Below are 27788 nucleotides of genomic sequence, written 5' to 3'. Positions count from 1 at the left end.
ACAGTATCACGTGCCGGCCGGAAACACATGCATAAGCGCGAGGGAGTCCAGAAATTCGACAACGAACGACGGAAGCATAGAAGAGGAACTATTTTTCACCGCGGCGCACAGAAAATCTAATGCGTGCTGCGACTCACCACCGGAGTTTTGTATCTCCGTGTTCCTCCGGTGTCCGCTGCCCAGATGGTAAAACGACTATCTTGTTACGCTGACGCTTCCCGGTTTTTCAGCCTTAGTCGACCTGTATTTGCATCTTCGCGTCAACGACGCATACAACAGTTGATACAGCATTTTAACCTACACTTAAACTACTATGTAAGTATTTTTAGGCATATCGAGTACCCGGCTACAGCTTATTATCGATAATCGTCGGCTATATGGTAGGCCTCAAAGATGCTTCGCTGTGTACGCGACAGCGATTCATTTTGCATTTTTCATTCATGGCTGCCTCGTGATCCCTGCAACGTTGTTAGTTTCGTTCAATTTTTTACTCATTTTTTTTAGATCTTTTCCTTTCCAATTGGATTTTATGCCAGTAGATGAATTATCCTTAAGTCCTTCATTTCCAATTCCGAATCTACAGACAACACCACAGTCCGGTCGTAGGGATTGAATATCTAGTCGACACTAAATATTGTTTGACAACTAGTTAACACCGCATTAGTGCTGTCAAGGTTAATCGAATATGCACATACATACGTTTCATGTTTCTAAACATACATCGAACGGAATACTTATATAACTGAATACAATAGTCACGAACGTGTATGTTTGTTATTGTCTCAATTTGGTTAATTCGTTAGCCGTCTTGATGTTTGACTGCCAGGAAATCAATCATGAAATTTACAGAGCTTGCAATTAGCGACGCACAAGCTACAATGTCCGTTATTTAGGCGTAATCAACATGTCACCGAATGGAAAAAATATCCTATTGATGCCATGTTTTCATTGTAACATAAACATAAATTGATTTTTTTTTAATATAAACATAAACCTCTATACCTGTGCCGTGTTGAGCTTGTATGGGGGGTCGGCCATGTTACTTTTAAAAGGCCTCAAATGTAGCCTGTATTATATTTGTAATTCAGTTATTACTTACGCATCCCTGATTATGATTCGTTTCTAAACAGGTTGCATGCCCTGCTGATGCAGGAGAAAGAGAACAAGCAAACAATGAGTGGAATAAATTAATTAAAGTAACCACTATTTCTATGATGAAGAAAGCTCGACTTTTTCGCGACAGATCTAACCACGTGATACGGCGATTTTTGATTTACGATACGATTGAAATGCCACCAGTAAACAAAAATTATTTCGTTTTGCCCTACATTTTGATTACGTATTATCTTCTGAGAAATTAATAAAGAGCATCTTGTGAAATCATCGTTCATCATAGTTTTACAATTTGAAAATTTCCGTCGCCCGCTTGTTTTGTTACTTAAATAAAATTGTCATTCCTTGAATCCTTTTCATTCATTCTTGAATTTTCTAATAAATGTTCTACTATCTGAACCCTTGCAGTTTTTACTTGCCTAACTGAGTTTGTAAAAAAAATGTTCAAAATTTGTTCATAATTTGCAATTCATTAATCCTTGTTTTGATTCTAATTTGAATCTTCACTTTCTACTTAAAATTAGCTGCAATATATTCACTTGATTCTTCTACAATAAGTCTTTGCATTAAATTAGTATGAAGTAAGAAAATCAACCACTCGAATGCTAATCCTAGCATTCATTCCAGGTCATTCCGAGACAGGGATCGTGGAGACAGACGAGGAGGGAGCAGAGGAGGGAGCAGATTTGGGGGTAGAGACAGCGGTGGGGGAGGCCGATTTGGAAGCGGTGGAGGAGGTGGAGGAAGAGACACAGGTCGGGACAATGGATTTGGGGGTAATTCATTCAAAAACAAGCAGCCCGGTGAGCGCCTGCGCAAACCGAGATGGGACATGAGTTCCCTGCAGCCGTTCAGCAAGGACTTTTACCAGCCACACCCCAATGTCTTGGGAAGGAGTCTGCACATGGTTGAAATATATCGTTCAGATAAAGAAATAACCGTAAAAGGATCCAACATTCCAGGACCAAACATATATTTCGAGGAGGGTGGCTTCCCTGACTATGTTTTAAACGAAATTCGCAAACAAGGCTTCAGCCAACCCACTGCAATCCAAGCTCAGGGATGGCCAATTGCACTCTCCGGCCGCGACATGGTTGGAATCGCTCAAACTGGCTCGGGAAAAACACTTGCCTATATCCTGCCTGCTATTGTCCACATAAACAACCAGCCACGTCTTCAGCGCAACGACGGACCTGTCGCACTGGTTCTAGCACCGACCAGGGAACTTGCTCAACAAATTCAGCAGGTCGCTGCTGATTTCGGAAGCACATCTCAAGTCCGAAACACTTGCATATTTGGAGGTGCGCCAAAGGGGCCGCAGGCCAGAGACCTGGAAAGAGGTGTTGAGATATGCATTGCAACTCCGGGGAGATTGATAGACTTTTTGGAAAGAGGGACTACGAATCTCCGCAGGTGTACCTATCTTGTGCTCGATGAAGCTGACAGGATGCTTGACATGGGATTTGAGCCACAGATTAGGAAAATCGTCGAGCAAATCAGACCCGACAGACAGACTCTCATGTGGTCTGCCACATGGCCCAAAGAGGTCCGCAACCTGGCCGAAGAGTTTCTGACAGATTACATTCAGATTAATATTGGGTCTCTTCAGCTCGCTGCTAATCACAATATACTTCAAATCGTCGACGTTTGTGAGGAGTACGAAAAGGAAGGAAAGCTCATGAAGCTCCTTGAAGAAATTTCTAACGAACCTGAAAATAAGACTATTATCTTTGTCGAAACTAAGAGAAAGGTTGACGACATTACAAGAGCTATCAACAGGTTTGGATGGCAGGCAATCGGCATTCACGGTGATAAAAGTCAACAAGAACGTGATTATGTTTTAAATCGTACGTGATATTTTTTTATCACATTTTTCTGTACCACATCTTTACATCGTCTCACATTTTTATTCTGTTAGCAATTTTTTTTCTGACCTTTAAACTTGATCTGTGGCATTTGGCTGTGTAGGCAATAAGAAGTTATGGAATATATTTAATATTTATATCATCCTTTTCTTTTAGAATTCCGGGGCAGTAGGTCTGCAATTTTAGTCGCAACTGACGTGGCAGCTAGAGGCTTAGGTAGGTACATCAGATCAGGACAAGGTTGGAAAAGATGTAAGGGTCGGGCTGCGATGGTTGATCTCTGGTCAAAACTGAGTATTATAACAATAATATGAACGTGGCAACGGACGACGGCATTTGCCAGACTGATTGACGCAGGTGCTCTCTCCAACTGTGTGATGAATGATGTTAAAATGACATGTAGCACACTACGGACGTGCGATGACAATGTTGGAGTAGCTATTTTTTAATGAATTTTTTCAGGATATTAATATATACTTATAATAGATACACATATATATACGTATATACATATATATATATATATAGCATCTGCAAAGAAGATACGTGCAAGCTTGGTAATAATTGTTTACCCGTTTTCGTTCACAGCTTAAGCCGGCTGATTCCAAATACTTTTCTGTTTAACACCTCAGTCTATTTATTTATCTTCAATTACTGTTATAAAAATATTTTTTACCAACTCCTGAGTAGTTTGCTTTTCGAACCTTTTGATTACACAATCATGTTTGTGTAAGATCGTTAGATCTTCGATGAAACTTGATGGAAAGAAAACAGATGTATCTAGATGACAGAAATTTTATATAAAAAATATACAGTTTACTATATACAGCGAATTTGCACAAAATCGTAGTGATTACGTAAAAACTTGATTATAATTGATCAATGTCTAAAGTGGTAAACAGAGAAGTATTTGTGATAGCAGGTAGGTTTCTTAGGTGTATGTTAGGCGTTTCCATATAGGGTAAACTTGCCCTAATTAATGCTCTGTCTTGTCAGTCTGGTAGTAATATGCTGTTCTATATGTTTTCAGAGGCACATGCGACGGAGTTTTATCAATGATAAGAACTCTGGAGAGCTTGCTTGGGAATAAATACATAATAGATTGAGGCGTGACTGCTGGTCTCCGCCCCCTTGCAACAAGCTAACATAACGCTGTGCCTCGGCTTGCCGTGCCACTTGAATTACACACTCTCACTCTATACCAATGATGGTCCAAAGTATGGAAGAGATTATAGGGAATTACTAGGGCACTTAACTGGGGACATCGACCCATGGAAAGACGTGGGTATATTATATTGATTCAATTTAATCGCTCGGGCTAATTGCGAACCTTCGCACTAAGATACAGATCTTTTGCAATGCTTGGGCACAATCGAATCGAAAAGAATTGAAGTAAAACTTTTTCAAACGAAACTCGTGAAAGAAAACGACAGCATTTAATTTCTTCTTAGGATGTAAGAAGAGGAATTTGACAGTAGCATTGCAAAATATATCGTTCGTGCGAACACAATAAATATTCAGGTGAAAATTGAGAGAGACGTGTGCATATTTGCAGCGTATTATTGAATCAAACAAATATCAAGAGATAAACGTTTTCTAAGATCAGCATCATAGATCCATACTTTGGTGCGGGAGAGAAGGGTGTGGCTATACCAAGTCGCTAGGACTTATACACTAGAGCTAAAAGTCAACTGAGACTTTCGTGAGAACCATCTGAGCTCTGATTCCTGTACATTCAACCAAAAAATGTCTTTACATTTCCAGCTATAGCGCAGAACAGGTAAATAAAAGACAAGCTTGCTCTTTGTGGTCATTTATTTTTGCCATGCTAAAATTTTGCCTGTTGCTGCTTCGATTACTTGTCCACCATTATTTTGATTATATACGATCTATAAACTAAAGATCGTGGAAAAGAGTCTTTGTAAGTTCAGTACGATAAAATGAAAAAAATGGTCGTCAACTTCATATCAAGAAAGGGTAAATCAAAGCAAAAGTCTTTCAAATTTCACAATAATGAACCACAAAGCAACAAGTGGTTTTGACTATGTCATGTAGAAGTAACCGACAAGCTTGTATGTAGATGTCGAAGATGTGAAATTTGTGATAAATCTGGACTATCCTTCGAATTCTGAGGACTACGTACATCGCATTGGTCGCACTGGTCGTTCCCAGAGAACTGGTACAGCATATGCCTTCTTTACACCTGGCAATGCGCATAAGGCTAATGACCTTATCCAAGTCCTAGAGGAGGCAAAGCAGGTCGTCAATCCAAAGCTGTATGAGCTTTCACGAAATCCCGGAGTTTATAAAAGTGAGTCGTTCTACTGATTTGTTAATTAAATTTTGATCATGCAAGATTCTGATTAACCAAAGCTCCCATTTTCTGCCAATTACAAGACATACAAACTTGACGATAACTGTTGAAACATATTTTCATTCATTCAACAGGGGGAAGATTCGGAGGTCGTAGCGGAGGTGGTAGTTCGGGAGGTCGTGGTGGAGGCGGATCGCGAGGTTCGCGCGGTGGTCGCGACGGTGGAGATAGAGGAGGCAGATTTGATCGTGGCAGTAATACAGGTGACAGATCAGGGAAATGGAGTAGTGGAGGAGGTACATTCGCTCTTTCATTCTGTGATTAATTACCAATTTTCATACGCAAAGTGTAAAATTAAATCATTGACAAAACCTTAAAATTGTTCACTTATGTTAGATTACTAGATGTTATAGACGCGTGTGAATGAATACACAAGTGTATACAAATTAATAGTGCGCTGCAGTAAATTTTTATATAAAAATATTTTTTCAGTAATTGACACAAATTAAAACACGAGAGTAATGTCTTTCAATTTGGAAGTCGACTTGCTGAAAAATTTAGAAATGTCAACACTGAAAGCTGTGTTCCTCGACAATGAAAAGGTCAAATTATTAACGACCGATCATTCGTTTAACTATTCCAGGTGGGAGCTACGGCAGTAAATCATTCGGTCATAACAGCTATACCAGCAATGCCAGTGGGGGAGGTAGCTACGGTCACAATAACGGGAGCAGCAGTTATAGCGGAGGTGGTGGTGGTGGTAGCGGAAGTGGTAGTGGTTACAGGCACCAAAACGGTTATTAAAACGAATATATACATAAAAAAATGTATATGCAATAACAATATATTGTGATCATATTGTTGATTATTGCGGGAATTCTCGCAATCAGTAATAGCAAACAAAAGGAAAAATGATTTCAAATGATGAAAACAAATTATAAAAATAGGAAGTGAAAAAAAGAAGAGACAATGGTCTGATCCGAAATGGTAGATTGGAACATTATATTAAAACAAGAAGCAACAGAAACTAAAATTCTATTTCAATTACTATCAGGCAAAAAATATGAAAAAACCGTACATTATTGACCTCGCGACTTTAGGATGAGTGCTGAATGAAAACATCAAACCGCGAACAGGCGACATATATACAGGTAATTAAATTTATCGGTACATGATAGATCAAATTAAATGTTTTCTTATACTTCCTTATTATACGTATTATATCAAGAGAATTTATTAAATTTTAAGATCGTGAAGTAGGTGCACATTATGTGTGAACGTGTATGGAAATGTGCATTTTTCTAGATATATGTGTATATATCCGCATACGTATATACTATCTTAATATATACCTATGTTTATTGATATGCATACGTACATACATACATAAGTTCCAAACTTCTCATATGTCTTATTATTTGAAATCCTTTCCCAAAATCATACATACCGCCCGCAATTCCCTGTATCGATGAATGTAGCTACACAGATTATTGGATAACAGTTTTATAAAAGATGAATAATAACTTCTTCGCAGTACTGTTACGATAATTACTGATGGTAACAACAGCAATTATTTTTCGGACACACTTGATACTAACAACTGGTCGTAATTACGTGCAGTTAAACACAAAATAATTTTGCCTTGTATTTTTTTGGTATACAAGTTTCACAAGCGTACAATGAAATGCGAATTTTTACGAGTTTCACGAATTATAACTCGGTTTATGATCTATCGCATTATAATTCGGCTTATTATTTATCGAATTATAATGTCTTGTAATAAATTGGTTGTTTGAAGAAAAACCAACATGCAACCCAATTTAATTCTAAGTCTCGAATGAACCCCTAAACACGATTTACCTTCTCGTTAGATCAACGCTGAAATTTCCTCTCTTGAAAATCTTCGAATTGACGATTATATCAGAGTGGGAATGAGCTTCTGGAATAAGGTTTGTCACTAACTTTTAGTCTATCAGGATTATTTCAGGTTTCGCGGGTGGCTCTGAGTGCTAGGAGGCGACTGGACGCGAGATGAACTGCTTAATAGTGTCTTAGTTTCTAATAAAACGGTGATAGATTATTGAATAATAGTTAAAAGGTTATTAATTATTTGAATAAAAATTTATATCAAGCACAGTAACAGCGGTTCATTCAAAGATAATTGGTTCAAGGTAGTAGCCGTAAACGTAGTGATAAAAAGGAATAAAAATGGTGTTATTCAACAGAACACAGTTTCCCGTTTCCCCGCGATATCGAAAGGACGCCACTCGTCTGGTAAAAATACTTTTGGTACACAAGTACACGAAAGCCTGTTTGGGCTAAAAATGACGTTAAAATTACTTAGTCCGATTGTTAGGGCTAATGTAAGAAAATCGTCAAATGAGTTTAAAGTAAACAGAAAATTGAGAAACAACGGGTGAGAAAATAATAAAAGCCGTATCTACAGTACAGCTATTTTTTCAGTACGCAACGGCTAATATTGCTCTGCACAATTGCACGAAGTAATTTCACTACTTTTTATTGCAAAGACTTTGCTAATAACAACGTAAAATTATAAACAACAATCATGCATACCGCAAAGCGATAGAAACTTGTTATCAATTGTTTGGGTGCTTTCCATTCGGAAATTCCCCCTGGCTCTCGTGTTACTTTGCAATTCAATCTTACAATACGATTTAACCGAACAGCATAATATATTACAAATTTTTTCTCTTATTTTTCTGCTTGTTTACCACGACTCTTCTATCCAATTGTTAAAAATAACCACAGAGTTCTTTTTTTAATATTTCAACCACGGAGTTCTACGAATAAAATGTATAATTTGCAGTGAAATGGGCGGGGATCAATGATGTAAAAAAATTTCAACTAGTTTCTGAGCGTATTTTTGCGTTTTGTAATCATCGTGGTTCTTTACAGTACAATATTTGTAGTCGGCAGTGATGCGATCAATTAATTATAATGCCGAAACGTTACAAAGTTCGTTGGAGTCGGTGTTCTCCGGTCCGATAAATACACAGAAATCGCGCTCAAACATAGAGGGGTCGGATATGCCGAGCTGATAGTTATTGGGCCGATTGTGTTTATCAGAAATCATCCGATGCGCGTTATAGCACTGCGCACTTCAAACAATTGTCCACGCATATGTATGTACGAACTTCCAATTCAAATGATCGTGTATCTCGTTACTGACGTATTCAATTATGCCTTTCGAACCGTATAATTTCAAGTCAAATAATACACGCCTACAGCGGACAAATAGCATTGTAATCTGTAGGTATACCGAGAATCCCATTATTTTGAAGTAGTTTTCGATCGTTACGACATTTGGGATGATTAATCAACGAGGATTAATAATTCATCAGTTTTCTGAATATTCTCTATTACATCAGAGTTATATTATAGTTCTAATACTTATATTCCTCGAATAGATATCGCGAAATTAATAAATATTAAATAATCTTTTTTTCTCAACTGTGGTATAATTTTCACATAAATTCAAATAAACAATATAAGGTTTCATTATCTCGAAAGTCATCAATAATTACACTCATGTACGTAGAATTACGGAATGTACGCAACTTTCCTACAGTTTGGATTAACGTGAACTTTGATAAGCAAAGCGGTAGTATCGGACTACCAACTCTTGGTATATAAAGCAGGAAGAATGTTAACCGCAGATAATTCTTTGGAAACATTTTCTTCAAATAAACTTCTATCGTGAGAATGATTGTAAGCTTACAGCGAAGCTCTATCATCATCTATTTGTTAAGGATGTACAGGCGTGCAGGACGAAATTGTATTACGTCAATGAAAAGTGTATAAATTGTTTTTACTTTGATTTTAAACACCTGTGTAAAATTTGAAAGTAATTGTATGAATCGTATATATGACAATTTCCCACAAGAATCAAGGTGAAATTACAAAGAATTGAAAGTAAAATAACTTCAAACAATTGCTTTCAAATTTTATTCAGGTCTTTAAAATCAAGGTAAAAATAATTTATATTATTTTCATTGACGTAGAACGATTTCGAACAACACGCCTCTACATCCTAAGGAGCGGGGATGGAATTCGATTCATTTCGAATGCGAATCGCAAATATTCAAAGTTCGTTTTGATTTCATAGATACGGGTTTGGGAGGTAAATATACGTATACGAAAAAACCAAACTAATAAACGTGTATTACATTCACCAATCTCTCTGCATTCTTAACAGGTTTTTTCTTTTTCCCATGACTCTATTTGAAATTTAAATCTCTCTACACTTCCGCATGTAAACATTATTAATGAAGTGGTCCAACGTGAACACACATAATACACATACGCAGTGTTTTATCGAGCCAACGACAAATCTGAAATATAAACACGTTACAAGTATATTTCATGACAGTAGATCAATAAGCATAAGTCAGGTGTATAAGTATATATATGCGTGGTATGTATTCGTCATATAATTGAGCCTTATTAGATTTCGACGAAATTGCGGTGAAACAATCGCCTTGTGGATGTAATTGCGATCATTACTGTCCCGAGGGTACATAAAAAATATTAACCCATTGTCAAACTCGCAGAGTCGGCAATTCGTTAAAAAACGAATGCCCACACGCGCGTGCAGTTAATTTATCAGACTCCTATTTCGTCAAGTGTGCGTGACGATGTAATCGCGTACGGAGGCTTTTTTCGAAATAGTAGTGGTGTCCGTCAGTGAGGAGGGGGAGTTAAACGCTACTGATAGTCGAGACGAGGTGCGGCGTCGCGACGCGCGCAGTGTTCGCCGGGAATCTAGAGACGTCAGATGTCGAGTGGAGTGTCTCGATCGACGCAACAACCTTCACGCAATTTGTGAAACAAAACGTAACCGTTTACTAACAACTTTCCTAGAATCATGACGGAAGAAACGAAAGAGGAGGTTCGGGTCTGGTGCGACGGATGGTAAATTGCCCACTACTACGTTATTATGCTAATTATACACCACGTGTAGTTAAAGAGACACGCTCACACATTCGCACTCTTGAAATTTCCTTCTGCGTGGCTCGTAACGCGCCTGCTGCAACGTCTATTCGTTTAAATTTTGACGTCATTATACGTCAAATGTAAAATTTATCTCTCAGCTGACGTAAGTATGTGACAGATCACCGACGGTATCTCATGCTTGTATAAATGCCCCGCATACTGACACAGGCATCCAATTTCTGAAAACACGATATTCGCTCTCGTTTCATTGGGCACTTCGGTTAAGTCCGGCCAATCGCATTGCTCGACGTTGCATCCCCTAGTGGAATATACGCAATGACGTTTTGACACAGGGAATCCCCGGAAACTCCCGACTCTGACCAGGGCGCGGGAACTTTATGTCAGTTTAAAACTATTCTTCTTTTAACATTTTCCTCTTGATCGTGAATCCCGCTGGATGCTTCATACTTGAATTTGAATGACTTTATATGTATGTACATATTTTTTCCAGATATATCTATTGTGTGTATATGTCATCCAACAATTATATTACCTATCAGATGATGAGAGAACTTTGAATGCTAGCGTGCATCATGTAACTTTTTAGAAAAAACTTTAATGCTTCACAGTTCATTCGATATAAACAGCATAGTCTGGAATCAATATGTTTCATCCCCAGAAGAATGATAAACAAACTTCGTTCCCGAGTCATAGGCTTACAAATATTTAGATTTATTGAGGGATGGACTAAATATTTACCGAAGGCTGACTACCTTTATTTGCTTTCCAGTCTATATATGACATCGAATAAGTTTTATTTCACAAACTTTAATCACCACATTTGTGTGAAATAAATTTTCTTACGTACATTTATTTTCACGCCATATTTCTTTCCTTCAGCTATGACATGGTACACTTTGGTCATGCGAATTCCTTACGTCAGGCCAAAGCCTTAGGGGATTATTTGGTAGTTGGAGTTCACACAGATGCTGAGATAACTAAACATAAAGGACCGCCAGTATTTACCCAGGAAGAACGGTATGAATTATTATTTAAAATTTGCATTAATTGTGATACATCGGGCTTCTTTATAATATGCAGCATTAGTCATATACAGATAACGTCATATCACATTTTTTCACTGAATTGTAATGAGGTCTGCAGTATTATGATAATAATCATTATTTAGCCTAATTGGTCGCAGAGGATACAATCTAATCGTCAAGTTATTTACGTTATTATATACGATTCGTATTTGATTGGTTTTTTTTTTATCAATTATCTAATTTCCTGTTCTTGAATAACATATAGAACCGAATGTGACGTAATGTATTGATTGTTCGTTGATTGTAAAATGATAAATGAATCAAAAATTTGCACGCGATATGATGCCTGGTTTCAAATATTTACATTTGGTAGTACATGTGTATTTGTCAAATTCTATTTGACCTTCACCTCATGTTACGTTATTATCTCATCAATGATTAGGACTAGAATGAAACGTTGGATATAGCTAGATCAATAAAGCACTGCTCTATTGTACTATAAGAGTGATTGTAGCAGAAACATGAGTAGCTTGGAGGGACAGAAAAAGCCTAGATATAAAAATTTTTGTTCAATTTCAAAAAACTGTTTTATTTCATCTATTCCGTACTGGTGGATTAACGATTACTGGGCTGGAAAACCTGATGAAGTCAGATTCTGATAAATCAGGGCTAGGTGCTTTCACATTGTGAATAAACTAAACTGGTACCGACTGCAATATAGTTTTATGTTTACAGTTACAAAATGGTAAGAGGGATAAAATGGGTTGACGAAGTAGTGGAAGGTGCGCCGTATGTAACCACGTTGGAAACATTGGACAAACATGGCTGCGCATTTTGTGTTCATGGTGATGATATTACGATGACCGCAGATGGAGTAGACACTTATCACCTCGTAAAAAGCTGTGGGCGTTACAAGTAGGTCTTTGTATATCGTGTAAAACTTTTGGTATATCAGTTATGTAAAGAATCTATTTTGGCTATAACATTCCACTGTTATCGGATTTACGTTCATCCGATTGAGTATAATCTGTACTGATTCATCAACACTCACGTAGATTGTCATTGTCTCGGAGCAACGTAACATCGTATGATGTTTACATGACGTGCCGTTATGTGATAAGAATTTTCTTTCCACACTGAAAGTGATTTATGATCCCTTACTGCAATACTGAGTTTCATAATGGAAATTCTACACATACAGTGATAACTGATAAGAGAATGAAAAATCTTTTTAAAGTACATAGCGTTCAATATATGGTACTTTTTTCATTGAAACAGATATTTGCTTTTCACTTACTACAAGGTTATCGAAACTTTTGTATCTTCTACAAGTCTGACATTGTTTTCTCTTCATTTCACATGTACACTCTAATTTACAGGCGTTGTACTTGAATTTTCATTCAATAGTTATTCAGCTTTCATCCTGGACAGAGAGTGGAAAACATTTTTGATTGAAAAAAAACTAAAAGAAATACCAATTTTATATCTTCGAATAACAAGAGCTATCGTTTCTAATTACAGAGAGGTCGAAAGAACTGCTGGTGTGTCAACGACAGATTTAGTGGGTCGAATGTTGCTGATGACCCGCCAGCATTTCAGACAAGGCGACAGTGAATACAGTGTGGATAGAGAACCAAGTAAGAGTATGGGACAGGACAGAACCGCTCGAAGTCCATGGACAGGCTGTTCGCAGTTCCTACCAACAACTCAAAAGATAATTCAGTTCAGCGATGGTAAGGTTCCACAGCCGGGCGACAAGATCGTCTATGTCGCTGGCGCCTTCGATCTGTTCCATGTGGGGCATCTCGATTTCTTGAAGGAAGCTAAGAAGGAGGGCGACTATCTCATTGTTGGGCTGCACACTGATCCCGCGGTGAACAGATACAAAGGAAGCAATTATCCTATTATGAACCTTCATGAAAGAGTTCTCAGCGTCTTGGCATGCAAGGTATATTACAATCACTAAGGAAACGGAAAACGTTCAAGCAATTAAGAATGTCAGCTCTTCCAGCTTTGATTGCTACTGTACATGCGTATGTTTACGATTATTGATTTGTGAATTACTAGCATTCTCTATTCAACAGTATGTAAATGAGGTGGTGATTGGGGCACCGTACGAAGTCACCAAGGAGTTGATGGAGCATTTTAATGTGTCTGTTGTCTGCCACGGCCAAACACCGATAATGCCATGTGAAAACGGATCCGATCCGTATGCAGAGCCGAAATTGCAGAACAAGTTCAAACCGTTGAACAGCGGTAGCGATATGACGACGGAGAGAATAGTCGAAAGAATTATACTTCACAGGTAGGGTTCGAAACTTGACTGATTTTTTTTTCAAATCTTCGATTATTCAACTACTCATACAATTATATAAAAGAAAAATAATCATTTGTGAAAGTATATTTTTGAGTACAAATGTATCATCATATGTCTATTTCACTCTTTCATCGCTTGGTTCTTACAATTAAACTCAAACTGCTAATCAGTATTGACTCCGATCATATTCCCGCATGTAAACCCGTGAAACACAGTACTAGTTATCGATTTAATTGTAATGATAGAAAATTTCTTTGGTAATCAGAAGAATAACAGTAATAAATATAATGAAAATATATCAATATTATAGCTCTGAGAATACAAGTCATGTGATTACTGAAAACTATAACATTCTGTTTTGAAATTTAAAATAACGGTATCTTATTAAAGTAGGAATACGAATATATTTTTTGTTATCGACTCTTAATTTTTTCTAATAACGAATTTGTAGTGTATTTGTAGAATGCTTTCAACCTTACTCTTTAAAGATTTTATTTCTGTTAATATCATTTCTTTTTTCTTCCATAAAAATAGACCGTTATCTTGAAATCCATCAAATTTGTTGGATTAGAAATTTGCTACAAGTGGGACGTTGCAATAACCGTCTGGTGTGATTGATACAGTAGATAACTCACTTATTAATATAAAATCGTTAATAATTAACGTAGCTCATTTTCAACGTCCAAACAATACTCGAATACACATACTTGTTGCTGAAGCTGGTTAACTATACATAGCTGTTTTACCCCGTAGGTCGGAGGAGCTATTTTCAGTTATCAAAACCTTAACTGTAGATAAAACATAAAAATCCTTATCTACTGTTTTGTATCCTGCAATGCTGATGACGTCTGATATTCAAAATAAACAAACGTTTTCTTTGGGAATTATTGCTTTTTTTTTTATCGTACTTCATTATACTCGATATCTTGTACATTTGTTGGCTTCATTATCAAGATCTTTACATCATTTTTATTACACTCGTGTTATGTCTGTATTTATTTCTCTCGCCAGAGTATTATTTTCGCGATTCCTTGACGAATGAATGATAATTTTAGTTATCTTTACTTTTGCGCATGTTGTTGATGACGATATTTTGCTACTTATAAGTTCTGTTCTACGATTGAATCTGTACCGGGGTCTAGAATCGCAAACAGTAATCGATTAATACTTGTCAAATTTTCAAATATTTCTTACCTCTGTATACAACTTTTAGTAAAGTAGTAACGGTATGAATTGCCGGAAAATTAAGAATGCAACCCCGAAAAACGTTGACTTAAGTTACCTGCATGCATAAGTTGAATAATTTTTAATTTTCCAATCAATCGCTTCCCCACGTACATGAAAAATTGTCTAATTTCATTACAGATTGGAATTCGAGGACAGAAATTTAAAGAAGGAAAAGAAAGAGCTAGCTGCTTACGAGGCTTTTGTAAAATCGAAATCAGAGAATATTGAGATGGCTGGATAAATCCAAGAAAGTTGCGATGAGAAGGTGAAGGGGGGGGGGGGGGGGGGGGAGCGAAACACGGACGACCGTGAATCTGTACATAAAGTACATAAACATACCATTTTAAAATACTTTTTAATTGTTATTTATTGATTGTTGCCTAATTATTTTGAACTGTGAATTAATGATAACACGATAAGTATAACGGAATATAAAGGGTTTTTATATAAACTTTGCACATGCTTCTAGGGTGTAGAGGCCGGCTAGGCAAGCATTTTGAGATTAGACTTTGAAAAAAACGATAAACAATGAGAAAAATAACAAAACAATTTTTTGTAGTTCGGAATATGTAAAATTTCACGTCTTCAAACGGATCTTTCACAGCCGTTGTTGAAAGTATTCACCAGCTTGAAGAAGGCACTCCAGAGAACGTTTTCCATAATTTTTTCAAATTCTGTTTATAAGCACTGGAAATTGTTTTGTTATTTTTTTATTGCCAAGTTTATAGTTTTGCCGACTTCACACGAGAACTTTGTATACTGTTGATTACGGCTGAATAAATCGTTTGGTAGAAAGTGATCACATCTGATTCATTATAACACCACGAACACGCGCGTGGTACCAAATCCTTCAGAGCTCTCAATAGTCGTAAGGATGAGTTTCCGACCATGGGTGTTTTATCTCAAAATGATTGCTTAGGCGGCCCCTACACACCCTAGAAGTACGTGCAGAGTTAACATAAACACCCTGTATTATATACGTACCTCATATATTATACAAATCAATCAAATTAATTTGAGAAATCTTGCGATGAAATTTATTTACGTTCCAAAAATCGAACTAATTCTCAATCGATTGCTTACATATCCTTCATTACTATTGTGTATCTATATAGGTATAATCTGTTATCCTTGCCCGCCTATCTACGTTTTTACGTACAGATATATTTATTACTACTATTCGGTCTTTAAAGCCACTTGGTACAAATTATTCGAAACTAACGCGATAATAGGCTGGCATCTATTTACCGTTTGTACCCAACTATTAATATTACGCAACCTAACTGTTGAGTTAAATATTTGTTGAATGTTTAACTAGCTAATTCTCATCACTTCTTTTTTCACTCGTGACATTGCAATGGGGTAACCAATACTTGCATATATATATATACACTATGTACGATGTCGCAAACAAGTGTCTGAAATGTAAAATGTCTTTAATGCTGTAGATGATGAACTCAAATATTGAGTATCTACAATTTTCTGTACTTATATTTATGTATCGGTATGAATTATATGTTTCTGAGATATACGTTTTGCGCATGGGTGGATAAAAAAATTATTTCGTAACATGTCTGAACTTTATGCAATGACTTACAATTCTATTGCAATAATTATGTCATCTCATGATACTAGAATTATAAACTGTGCCTTAACACTTCATCATTAAAATCGAAACAAAAAGAAAACCAATACTACTTCAAATATGGCTATCAACAGTGCATGCAAAGTTTACTAGCAATAAACTCGGAACATTTGGAGAGGTTTTTTTTTTGGTTTTCAAATTAAAGATTTGGGTCTTTCATTCCCAAATTTCTTAACATCATAGCAATTTTTTTGATTATTATTGGAAGAAGTTGTTTCGAAGTGTTGTGATTTTCAACTTTCGTCTGCAATTATAATTTAATTATAATCGTATTGGTATGGATGATTTTTGCAAACTTCGAAATTGTCACAAAGGGGTGAAAGGTGAAGCAAATCATCTTCCGAGAGTTCAGACATTTTATGAAACATTTTTCCACCCCACATATAAACTTACTCTGTCTATGCCAAATAGTAAGTGTAATAATATAATTACTAAGTCAAACGATCTGATATAAATTGCAATATACATAAATTGTCAATTTGTTGGTGTTTGTTCTTGCTTTCCCTTTGTATGAATTTCCGCGAAATTGAATTCGCAAGTAATCATTGTGAAACCTTGTACCTGTATTTTATTTATTATATAAGGTATTACCGTAAGAAGAGTAAATACTATGTCAAACTCTGACTACGATTTAAATGATTAAAAAAATTCTGTTCGTCAATTTATTGTGTGTGTATAGGAGTAATATTGTTACTACGATTAATGGTACATTCGTATTGTACCTGAATTTAGACAACAATGAAAAAGATGCTCCGAAGACGCTAAGTTGAAGTTCGTAACGTTCGTTAACGTAACGAGACAGTTTTGAAAATCATCGATATTCAGAAACTTGATAATTGCCAGAAATGGAGTAATTTTACGTTACAGTAAAATACAGTACTTTCCAAACGTCATGCAATCCCATAAAAACGGGAAATTGAAGTTTTCATTTCTATAGCATGGTAATCAAAATACGATAAAACAAATTGTTCGATCAAACGAAAGCACTTTGAAGCGGCAGGAAAGAAAGATTCACTGTAAAACGGAAAAAGCTGCTGTAACCAAAATAACGATACATTCGTAAATATGTACAAAAATCAATTGGAATGACAATCAATTCACGATTATGACGCGATTGGTAGTTATTGATAATTTGTCAATTTCTTACTGTTTTATCACTCATGAGCTGCTAACTTATTTAGATTATTGCAATATGTAACAGTTTTGTCTCTTACAAATAAGATCTAGAAATTGATTCATTTGACTAATCTTCAATTCGTACGAAAATTCGAGACCGGAGACAACTTTTTTTGCATTATAATTCTACCGTTTTGTTTGAATTCTGCCAAAATAATTTATTCCGTCGGAGAATATGATTATTTAGAATAATGATCAATGAACACATTTGGGTTATTTAAATTATGATAATAATAGAAAGTTAAATGACTGTATGAACAGTGAGGATAAATCGGAATTTCTACGGCTTTTTAGGACTGCGATTAGTATAAAAACGGAAATAGTTTTGAGCTAAAATTTCATTTTTACACATAGGCATTTTCGAATAGATTGTTTCTGTTTATTGATGAATCATAAATAATCGTACATGCTTATACATACATGATAAATAAAGTAAATGTATGAGAAATAAATTATTAAATTATAGTAACTAACGTATTTATGATAATGCCTCGCGATTTTCGTATACATATGTATAATAATACATATAACCACAGCTCGCTGTAATTTTATACTATACATTGCACACCTGCTAAAATGTATCCCCTCATAAAAGTTCCACGGTTTTGGTTCTTTTTTTTTTACGTTTTTTTTCCAATCGTTTTGTGTGTACATATTTACATAGTGAGTATCGATTGTGTAAGTGTATAATACGAAAAGTACGCAGTCCCCCAACCCAGCCCTCATCATTTAGCGCCTGTAAATTTAATTTCAAAAACCATATCATATATTGATTACATGAATAATTAACTATGTATTTATTCATTCACTTGTCTATACCGTGATAGCCGTGCAACACTATTATGTACTAAACATCACATGGATGTAGCGTGCTTATAAATATACATATATTGAGTTCATTTGCTCAGGTCACGTAATAGCATTGCTTTAATCCTTCATTGGATTAAATGTGTTATATATTTTCTTTGTTACGTGATAATGACGATGTGAGACAATAAATCGAAATTCCGGTTTCGATATTTTTTTAATTGTGGAAACAGAATAAAAATTTATGCGGCCGTGCTGTGCAGCTGATTTGATATTTAATGTGACTAAATTTTAATTCTAAATGTACATTTAATGTACGTGTGTTAAGTATAACTTACATACTTATTCGTATACGTATATCGTGATAAATCGCGATATTAGATTAATCGTAAGTAAATAGAATTTGTGTGTTTTAGACGACAAAAAAGTGGCAAAGTCTTGAAGTTGATGCATATATATAGGAAAATTTTATTTTTCTCAAGGTGCGAAATAGATTAATGATACTTAGTACTCAAACTATTATGTACTTCAGTGTAACTTTTTTGGTAAAAAACAGAATCCAAAGATTCAGTATTTATCTTATTTTCAAATTCACCTTCAGAAAATTGCCGATTCGTTATAGACTGTCGTTAATTTTTTTCCCCCGTAACTTCAACACTTTTCCACAAAAATATTCTTTCTATGTACATTATGCAATTTCCGAGTATTCCTCTAAAATTTCTATTTCCGCTGAAATTTTATTTCTATGATTTCTGCGTTCAATATCTCCTCAGAACCTTGCGAAAAACTCTAAATTTTCCACTCGAGTAGAATTTAATGAATTTTATAATAGCTTTAGTAAAAACATTGACGTGTATTGTATATACTCACTGGGGTATGATTTTTTCTTTCTTTCTTCAATGTATACAGGTGTAGTTAAGTAATCGCGATTTATTCAATAGACTAGTTCGAGTGTTTTTTTATGCATTTTTCAGATTTGTTTCACCGTTATACGTATCACAGCATAGAAACGTAAAACTGGTACATCTACGCATAATTTCTCAATTAACAAAATTCTGTACAAATTGCAGTGATTGCAATAATAATAATAATAATAACAGTAATATCAGTGACAATAATAATAATGATATTAATTAAAAAATTACCAAAATTTCTTGTCGAATAAGATTTAGTCCAGTTTTACGTAGTTTATACGTATGCAATTATACGTTGGTGTATTTTTTGTTTCTTTTACGTATATCTAGTAATAATTATTCATTTGCAATTATAATATTATTGCACCGTTGAACGTCCCGTATACCCCTGCGTTTCGGAAAATTTTCGCGCACGTTCTCTGACGAGGTCGTCGATAGTCTTGTTATGCGTTGCACCGGAAGTTACGCTGTGAAGTCGCGATGCCAGGTAACACATAATGAACGCGGAGAACACGAGAAGCACTCCAAGACCGGAAGCAAGGTAAAAAAAACTACCGCAACTGCCTTCAAGTCCCGCTACTTTCTCGTACAGATCTACCGTAGGAAAAAGGGGGGCGAGATAGGAAAACAAAAATAGGAAAACAGCCAGAAATAATGATTGAATAAAAAATTAAAATAATCGAAAAACTATATTTATGAACAAATTGTAGACGATGAAATATTGCAAGTTTAGTTATAGACTCACCGCCTGGCATCAAAACTGTGTACTCAATGTTTTCCTTGAATTTTGTGAACGGTACAGAATCGTTGAACTTCTTAACGAGCTTTTGAGCGCTGGGTAATTGCACATCCGGTTCCAAAGAACGCCTTCTTCTTTTACCGTGTCCGGCAGGCTCGAACAGGTCCAGACAAAATTCCTGTGAAGACTGCATTGTGTTGTGAAATGTGAATTGATTTCGCACAACGTTATTAAATTTGAGTTCATGCTCGTTTGTCACACACGGAGTTTGGGGTTTATTTTGATAATTAAAATTGGCACTCTCAAAACACTGCATCCACAACGAACCTTCACTTTTTCTATCAGGTATGAATATTGAAATTATTTATGAATTTAAGAATTTCAAGGGATTACAGTTTAACGATAAATAATTTTCCTATATTTCATTGAAAAAAATTTGTTTGCAAATGGATGAATATTGTTAATTAACATTTGTCGTTTGGCGATAATCTTACAAATTTAACCAAATCGGTTCTCATCACATATGCGGTTTAAGAAAACATTCGGGCCCATCTTTACGTATTTGAAAACAATCTTACAAAGTTCTTGTACAGATTCGTCATTTTCCCCGTACACGCGATAGTGAAACGAATTATCGTCATGCAGTCGCTGTGACATTTTTCCGATGAAAAATTAAATTTTTGATTAATATTTCGGTTACCTGAAGCCTAAAAACTGAACACTGTGAGTTTGTATGATTCGTACTTCAGTGAAAATAGAGTGATTTTAACAATAATCGATCACTTTCGCACAACCGGCTGTGTTTCCGACCGATTCGTTTCACAGCTGGCTCACAACTGATTCGCGTTAAACTCGAAACCTAAGAAGAAATATCGACTACAGCGATCACGTTGTTGATATCAACCACTAACTTGTATTGGAAATTACCCCCGAATTCACAAACGTTCGTTGAATCGTTTACCGGCTGAAATATATAACGGCTCGTTATATTCTTCTGTTTTCATTGTTATTATTTTATGTATCGTACAACCAGCGTAAATTTGACAGTTAACCACAATAAAGTCTGAGATTCAATGCTGTTGTCATTCAACTAATACAGTACTGCTTATTGAATCTAACTAATAACCATGAATTTCTGATATCAATAGTGGTTGCATTTTTGGTCCTAATTTCACTGTATCACTTTTTTTCTCAAATAAATAAACTTTCAAATTTTCTGTATTTCTCCTATATCTCAGTAATGATTGGTCGATTTTCAAATGTTTAATGTCAATATAGTTATCAAAGTTACCGAACATTATACAAATTTTAGAACTACCGGTTTTCAGATTAAGATCAAATGCTTCACGTTTGAACCTTGAGATACGTCAAAAGCTAGCTTGCGCCGTTAATTCTTCTTGTCCCGAGCTAAATTTTCGGTTATTGAAATCCAGTTGAAAGCGAAATTATACTTCGGCATCTCTATCTGTCAATTTTATTTACCGTGAAATAAAATTTCACATCCAATGAACTCGAAGAACCAGTGTCGACCCAAAATAGAATCACAAGTTTATAAATGTCTGACTAACAGTGGTCATATTGATTTTGCGCCTAATTGAAAGTTCGAACGATCTGCCTGAACAATGTTTTCCTCGATAATGCGAATCTGAAATTGTTGAACACAATTTTACGTCAAACATATTTACGGAAGGAATATTTTTTGTTCTTCAATTATATGATAAATTATACTTTTACATTTCCTCTGATTCATCCCATGAAGATTTAAACTTAAATTTATAAGTGCGCGCACGTATTGCGAAAAAAAAAAAAAAAAAAAAAAGAAAACTGAGTACGGTTGACTGTTAATGTTATCGATTTCGGTGCATCTGGAAAAATATTGTAGTTATGTAAAATATCAACGTACTGGCTGGCAGTCTTGAGCCTCCATGCACGCCTTGATCTGCGAATGTATCCAGAGGGTGGACCTTTCCCTCATCGAGCTAAGGAGGAACGCCTCGAAGTCGAGAAAGACCTCGTTCTTCTTCCCCCGGTACCTCGCTGGCTGGTGTGGAATTATCGAGGCAAAGTCCCTGTTCCTGCAGCCGTCCTTGACCAGGGCTACGCTTCCTGGGGCGTGGGGCTCGTCGGGATCGGGGCTGACGGTCACCTCGAGGAGCTTGATGTGCCCCCAGGCGCTTTCGGAGCTTATTCTCGCCCGCAATTGCAGCTTTGTACCGATCGGAACCGCCTGGTCGACCGTCTGGGAGGCGGCATTAGGATCGGAAGCGTTTCCCACCGCCTCTCGGTACAAAGCGACCTCGTACTCCAACCGGCCGGGTGTCTCCTCGACAACACCGGAAACCCGGGCTCCGTGGGGGCTGAGAAATTTACAGTGTGATGGAACTTTGACTCGCGCGAAGTATTCACCGAGATTGATGAAATGCTTTTAGAGATTCTCAGACAAGGGAATTGACCGTAAGGTACGCACGTGGAATTTCTTTCTCAGTTAGAATTTAAAGAGATATTTTGTTACGAGGTTCGAAATTTTCAAAAAGTTGTGAAGCATCAGCTCCTGATCTTTACTTCTTCACGTTCTAGTCACTGCTCGTTCCGAAATATAAGTACATCGTTGGCAAAATAAGTAACATAGATTATTACTACTTCAAAAATTTTCAACAGTTTCTTTTTCGAAACTTGCTCTTCTGATTTTTGAGTCGTTCGATTCGAATTTGAAGTCCAAAAAGTAATTTTTAAAAATGGTGGATTCGATATACCGAAATACTATACATGAAAAACAGCTCGACGTCAAGTTTCGTTCGAATCAAGTGATTCATTAATTTTACACGTATTTAGTTTAGAATCCATTATATTTGATCCGTCATATTGAAAATAACTTTATCGACCTTAAATACGAATCGAAAGACTCAGGAAACCCCGACCGGAGAGCAACTATAAGTTTCGAGAAAGCTTTTCTTGAAAAAGTATTTGATGTTACATTTCGCATGTAAGAGCTGATGCTTATCTTTTCGGGACCACTAGAACATGACGGAGTCATATTTGAAGGCTGATGCTGTTCAACTTTTTCCTTGGTCTATTATTGATTTTCGTCAATGAAGTTATTATTAATTTTAATACAGAGACAAATTTGGGAGCCATATTCTAATTTCAGATGGTTTTACGAAGGGGTTTTTATGGAACGACCTATTCAAGAAGTAAATTATAAATCCTATAAAGATGCATGAAAAAATTGATTCGAATCCTTTTGTAAATTATCTTGCTCTTTAAGTTTCTGTCGAAAAGTGTCAAACCGTTCAAAGCTTTAAGTTTTTATTAAAATAAGTGAGACTCGTCGTACCAAGACTTTTTAGCTTTCAGAAAAGTTTTATTCTCAGGATGAATTTGAACCTCGGGGGCTTTTTCATGAGGTTTAAATTCGGATAGCCATTCATTAATTTATTCTATATGTACTCACAACGTTCCAGCAAAGCCCGCGGCTTTGTGTCGCAGCAGCGTTGGCTCAGGAGGTCTACACATCAGGATCAGTTCTTGATCAGCTAGCATCACAACGCCTGGGAAAGCCGGGAACCATACTCTGAGATGGATGAATTCCTGCAAAATATCTGCACGTGTGGGTCCCATGCTTATACTGTGTGTAATTATTGTGGAATAAAACAATAAAAAAAATACGTTTTTTTTTCTCTTGTCAGTTTCAGCGAGTAATGGGTTAATATTTGACCAGTAGTCTGCATAATACGGGTAATAATCACATTTTGTCTATATAAATAATTGCAACCATTTGTGTCCCGCTTATTCTTAAGAAACAGTCTAGAATTTTTCAAGAAATGAGATTTTCATAGGTGAAAATCAAAAGGAACCGCTGATTGGTAAAAACTGATTTACGAAAATAGAAGGTATACGTTTTTCGAATTCGGAAATTTACCTAATTCATGAACTAAAGACTCGTTCACCAATTATTAATTGTTTCATTTTCATCGTGTCTGTTATTCAATCTATATTTACTACAAGAAAAAGAGGTAAAAAAATTACAATGATTTTCAGATACCAAATTCTGAGTCCGAGTTTAAGTATAACGGAGAATCAAAGACCGAACACTTACGTTTCTCTTGAGAATACCGCAACGGGAGAAGTCCGTGACCTTGAGAAGGTAGTTATCCTCTTGTGGGTCGGTGGGATCCGGTCTAATTTGGCAGCTCGGATCCGTGAGCGGATTCGCTGCTCTGTCGTCCGCGAATAATGGGGCGCCTTTGAAGCCAACGGGACGGCGTATCTTGGCAGTCAACAAATCGGAACCCGAGCCTGCGAGACTGCATTGAATTTCCGAAACTTCATAGTCTTGAGCTAGGCACAGGTTCGCCTGTGACATGCAATGTGAAAAACACATTTTCAAAACTACGGGTAACTTAACATCAATTTCGACTCGTCTTTCCTTCGAAAAAATGTTAACGGTTTATATTAACGAACAATTCGAACGATTTTTCTTTTCGAAGAATTTTTTTAACGCGGACAGCATTCTTAGCGTTCTTTTGTCTGCTAGATTATGTGAACCATTCCGAGGAACGGAAAGGCCCATTTAGTTAAACTAAATTGTTTCGAATGAAGGGTCAAATAATCGGAAAACTACTTTTGAAATTTGTTGAGACATTCGATGAATTAGGTCAAAATCTTGGAAGTTTTTTCATTTTTTAATTCAATATCTTGCCATTCCACTAATGTTTATGTAGCACATGTAACTTTATATAGATATTAAGGTGGAGGGACTGTTCACTTTACGTAGGCGTAAAAATGACTGCAGATGATTTCAGAATTACAAATGAATTCGTATGGTTCGAGGTGATTCCAGATTCAACGAGCAATTTCGCTTGATTCGAGGATTTCAAGTTTCCTATAGGTATATGTGTCAAGATGTCGTGTGTAATTTCGAAAGATTTGATGATCCCTATGATTTAATCTGTCTTAAAACAATAAGACGTGCGGTTGTAATCATAGGAAAAGCAGTAAAATCAACATAATCAGCACAGTCGGCAGAAAATCAATCGAACGGTCTAAAATTTGTTTCTTTTTATCCGTTTGCCTCGATATGTGTATTTATCGACTTGCATGACCCTTGAATCCGTAGATCCAAGTTCACCACGTGTTATAACTCATATGGGTCCGTTTTGCGCCCGAACGAACCGCGTTTCCGTGACGCAGGTACAAGATGTATCCGTCTAGGTACATCCGTAATGACATACAAGCGATCCAAGCGATCTTAGCATCGAACGCGACACGTATATGATCCATCTTCGGCACGCGCTCAAGCCGCCTGGTTTCGCCGGGTAAACATATAAGTGAGCAGTATAAGGATAAGTAAACTCTGGACGAAGTAACGGTGCAACGTGTAATGCTCCGGTGAATACGTTAAAATTTGACCGTCTCTACGTATGCGTGCAAATTTATCATCACATATGTAACCCATCCGTGATACACATATTAGGCAAAACGTATGTACGATCCGGGAGAGGATTTACCATAAATTTAAAATGCGCACATATTTAAAGAACGATCATAGTACGCGCGATTATATGTCGGTCACTGTTCAAATATTATGCGTATTAATCAGGTCCCAAATTCATAGATTGTATATGTATAGTGATTTAGCGTAATAAAAAAATACCGTATAGCGTAGAGTCGCAACGGTTCAGTTCTTCCTTTTTCTGTTTTTTTTACTTCAAGATTCTCGATCTTTTCTGATTTTTATAACTACTATACATATATAATATATACGTAAGTGGACAAGATTTCTTTTTTTTTCTCAATTCATGTGGACACAGTTCTTGATTCTGTATAGAAATGGTAAAAAAATTTAATTAAGGATCTCACACCGTTTGAAAGGCGAGCTGATTTTTGAAACTTCGTCAATTTGACCTCCTTAATTCATTCCATAAACTCAATTCAATATTAATTGATTTATTTTTCCTTTGTAGCTGTTTTCGTTTTCACTTGGGTGCATATATACATCTATAAATGTTGAACTTTTCGAGCAGCTGGTATTGCAGTTGGATTCCGAAATTAGTATGAATTTAAAATACCGTGATTTAGATCAATGGCTAAAAATATGTATTATACCAATTCTGTTGTCATCTTCGGAAAATGTCTGCTTTTTCAGGCTATTTCTGTGTTTATTATTCGAGAATTTTCAGCCGCACTGCGTGTTTGTTAATAATTTTGAATATCGGTAAAATTTTGCGGAATAAATAAATCAATTTGAAAAAATATGCTAAATATAATTTAGCTCAGCCTCTTATCACAGAAATCGCAGATTATCTCAAAATTGACAAATTTTCAAATGTTTGAAAGGTTTTTCAATACTTTTCGTTCAATTCTGGTTTTTCTAAAACCGCATCGATCGATCAAATACATCGTCGAAGTTAAATCTCAATTGCCATGAGTCTTTAGATACTTTACACATGTGTAGATCCACAGAATTGCGGCACGCATGCATCGCGTTTCAGGTGCATCCTTGCTTTAATTTCATGCAAATGATCATAAGAATGCGGAATACGGTGTACAGTGTGATTATTTGTGTTCCTTGCATTAATATCAATCACGAAACAAACCGCAATACAAAAGTGTAACTCTCAATTTTCGTGATATTTGCAACCTGCGGAATCAACACCAAATAGCAGACTAGCAAGCGCTGTTCTGATCAGCCAGCTGTTGCTTGACGCGGCGGGAAAAGGGCGAATTTAAGTCGTATAAAGATATTCGCGAGCGATGAGCGTGCTGAAGAATTTCGCTAATATCCCGCGATAAGTCCGCAAAACGGGGTTCACTGTCCAGAGTCGGAAGTCCATTTCATCTGGATTATTTATCTCGCGTTGTTTGGAGTTACAAACCGCGTCGCGGCGCCTTCAGAGATCCTTGTCATTAAAGCTGGTAAGCGGTACTCAGATAGAGAGCGGTAAACGAGACGCGGACAGGTTTAGCCTCTCTCTCTCTCTCTCTCTCTCTCTCTCTCTCTCTTTCTCCGTGTTTACAAAATGCTACTTCCTCATCCGACAAGCGTTGGTAGAATCCATTATTGTCGATAAGATTACTTCGAAGTAAATGAAGTAAATGAAATCCAGTAAATTTGGAAAAGAACCTTGCAAGAGTAAAAAGTTTTCTCTGACTCACCGTGAAAGCGATCGACATTAAAATCCTCCTCCACATCTTTGATTATCTTTCGCTTACTGTGTATCAATCAATATCGTAATCACTGTCTCGTCTGTTATCGACCAAATAGAACCGATGAAACTTGAGAACTCGAATCCGGCTCCAACTTACTTGGGGCGCTGGATCGTTCAAGGAGGAATGATCGGGTGGTTGAATTTAGCTGAAGGCTGTAGACGGACTGAGTTACTCCATCGGAGTCCAGACCGTCCTCCACTGGGCAGAGGCGATCGCCCCGGGAGGCGGGAGAGAATTACGAGACCATTCGGAGTACTGTTAATGCATGCCCACTGCCCCTGCTAACAACCATCCTTCGCTCTTGTCCTCCTTGACGTACTCTTCAAGGTATAATAGAACTCCGCATGTGCCATGGGTCGTTATAGCCTCTAAGCTCTATCAGCCATTTGAAAGAAGCTTCGAACCAGGCGGAATATCGAGTCCATGTTCTTTTAGTTGTTTACTCAAAGTTTTAGAAGCCTCG

General features: G+C 36.5%; 3 protein-coding genes across 6 annotated transcripts; 2 read left to right on the top strand and 1 right to left on the bottom strand.

Annotated features, from left to right (window-relative positions):
• Positions 1-35: 35 nt before the first annotated feature.
• Positions 36-6693, top strand: LOC124212799 (uncharacterized). Of its 2 annotated transcripts, none has more exons than XM_046613263.2 (6): positions 36-315; positions 1741-2960; positions 3135-3194; positions 5059-5289; positions 5427-5555; positions 5936-6693. In XM_046613263.2, coding segments are annotated over exons 1-6 (1803 nt in total). In that variant the 5' UTR covers positions 36-313; the 3' UTR covers positions 6097-6693. The 2 variants fall into 2 exon arrangements, with proteins under 2 accessions (XP_046469219.1, XP_046469218.1); XM_046613262.2 differs by having other exon boundaries at positions 5427-5588.
• A 3335-nt stretch (positions 6694-10028) lies between these two features.
• On the top strand, positions 10029-17141 carry Pect (phosphoethanolamine cytidylyltransferase). Of its 2 annotated transcripts, none has more exons than XM_069133832.1 (6): positions 10029-10224; positions 11146-11283; positions 12027-12206; positions 12813-13239; positions 13376-13596; positions 14362-14492. In XM_069133832.1, the coding sequence occupies exons 1-6, from the start codon at positions 10178-10180 to the stop codon at positions 14411-14413; spliced, it is 1065 nt and encodes a 354-aa protein (XP_068989933.1). In that variant the 5' UTR covers positions 10029-10177; the 3' UTR covers positions 14414-14492. The 2 variants fall into 2 exon arrangements, with proteins under 2 accessions (XP_068989933.1, XP_046469222.1); XM_046613266.2 differs by lacking the exon at positions 14362-14492 and adding an exon at positions 14974-17141 and having other exon boundaries at positions 10039-10224.
• On the bottom strand, positions 16782-27522 carry LOC124212800 (uncharacterized). Of its 2 annotated transcripts, none has more exons than XM_046613264.2 (6): positions 27272-27522; positions 24213-24470; positions 23568-23704; positions 22020-22473; positions 20123-20303; positions 16782-19971 (listed from the first exon to the last, which is right to left on the bottom strand). In XM_046613264.2, exons 1-6 carry the CDS (start codon positions 27305-27307, stop codon positions 19736-19738), a joined length of 1302 nt encoding a protein of 433 aa, XP_046469220.1. In that variant the 5' UTR covers positions 27308-27522; the 3' UTR covers positions 16782-19735. The 2 variants fall into 2 exon arrangements, with proteins under 2 accessions (XP_046469220.1, XP_046469221.1); XM_046613265.2 differs by having other exon boundaries at positions 20123-20294; positions 27272-27520.
• Positions 27523-27788: the final 266 nt, after the last annotated feature.

This window comes from Neodiprion pinetum, chromosome 2, assembly GCF_021155775.2.
Source record: "Neodiprion pinetum isolate iyNeoPine1 chromosome 2, iyNeoPine1.2, whole genome shotgun sequence".
NCBI lineage: Eukaryota > Metazoa > Arthropoda > Insecta > Hymenoptera > Diprionidae > Neodiprion > Neodiprion pinetum.
Note: the sequence above shows the minus strand (reverse complement) of the source record. Positions and strands in the feature narration are given on the sequence as shown.

Excerpts from the sequence above, each read along its gene's own strand:
- LOC124212799 (XM_046613262.2), top strand. Across the intron at positions 3,195-5,058 it reads CGTGGCAGCTAGAGGCTTAG|ATGTCGAAGATGTGAAATTT; the intron begins GTAGGTACATCA and ends GCTTGTATGTAG. Across the intron at positions 5,589-5,935 it reads GAAATGGAGTAGTGGAGGAG|GTGGGAGCTACGGCAGTAAA; the intron begins GTACATTCGCTC and ends TAACTATTCCAG.
- Pect (XM_046613266.2), top strand. The coding sequence starts at position 10,178 with ATGACGGAAGAAACGAAAGAGGAGGTTCGGGTCTGGTGCGACGGATG. Across the intron at positions 12,207-12,812 it reads AAAAGCTGTGGGCGTTACAA|AGAGGTCGAAAGAACTGCTG; the intron begins GTAGGTCTTTGT and ends TTCTAATTACAG. Across the intron at positions 13,597-14,973 it reads GAAAGAATTATACTTCACAG|ATTGGAATTCGAGGACAGAA; the intron begins GTAGGGTTCGAA and ends ATTTCATTACAG.
- LOC124212800 (XM_046613264.2), bottom strand. The coding sequence starts at position 27,307 with ATGTGGAGGAGGATTTTAATGTCGATCGCTTTCACG. Across the intron at positions 22,474-23,567 it reads GCGGGCTTTGCTGGAACGTT|CCCCCACGGAGCCCGGGTTT; the intron begins GTGAGTACATAT and ends TAAATTTCTCAG. Across the intron at positions 20,304-22,019 it reads AGGCTCAAGACTGCCAGCCA|TCTTCACAGGAATTTTGTCT; the intron begins GTACGTTGATAT and ends AACACAATGCAG.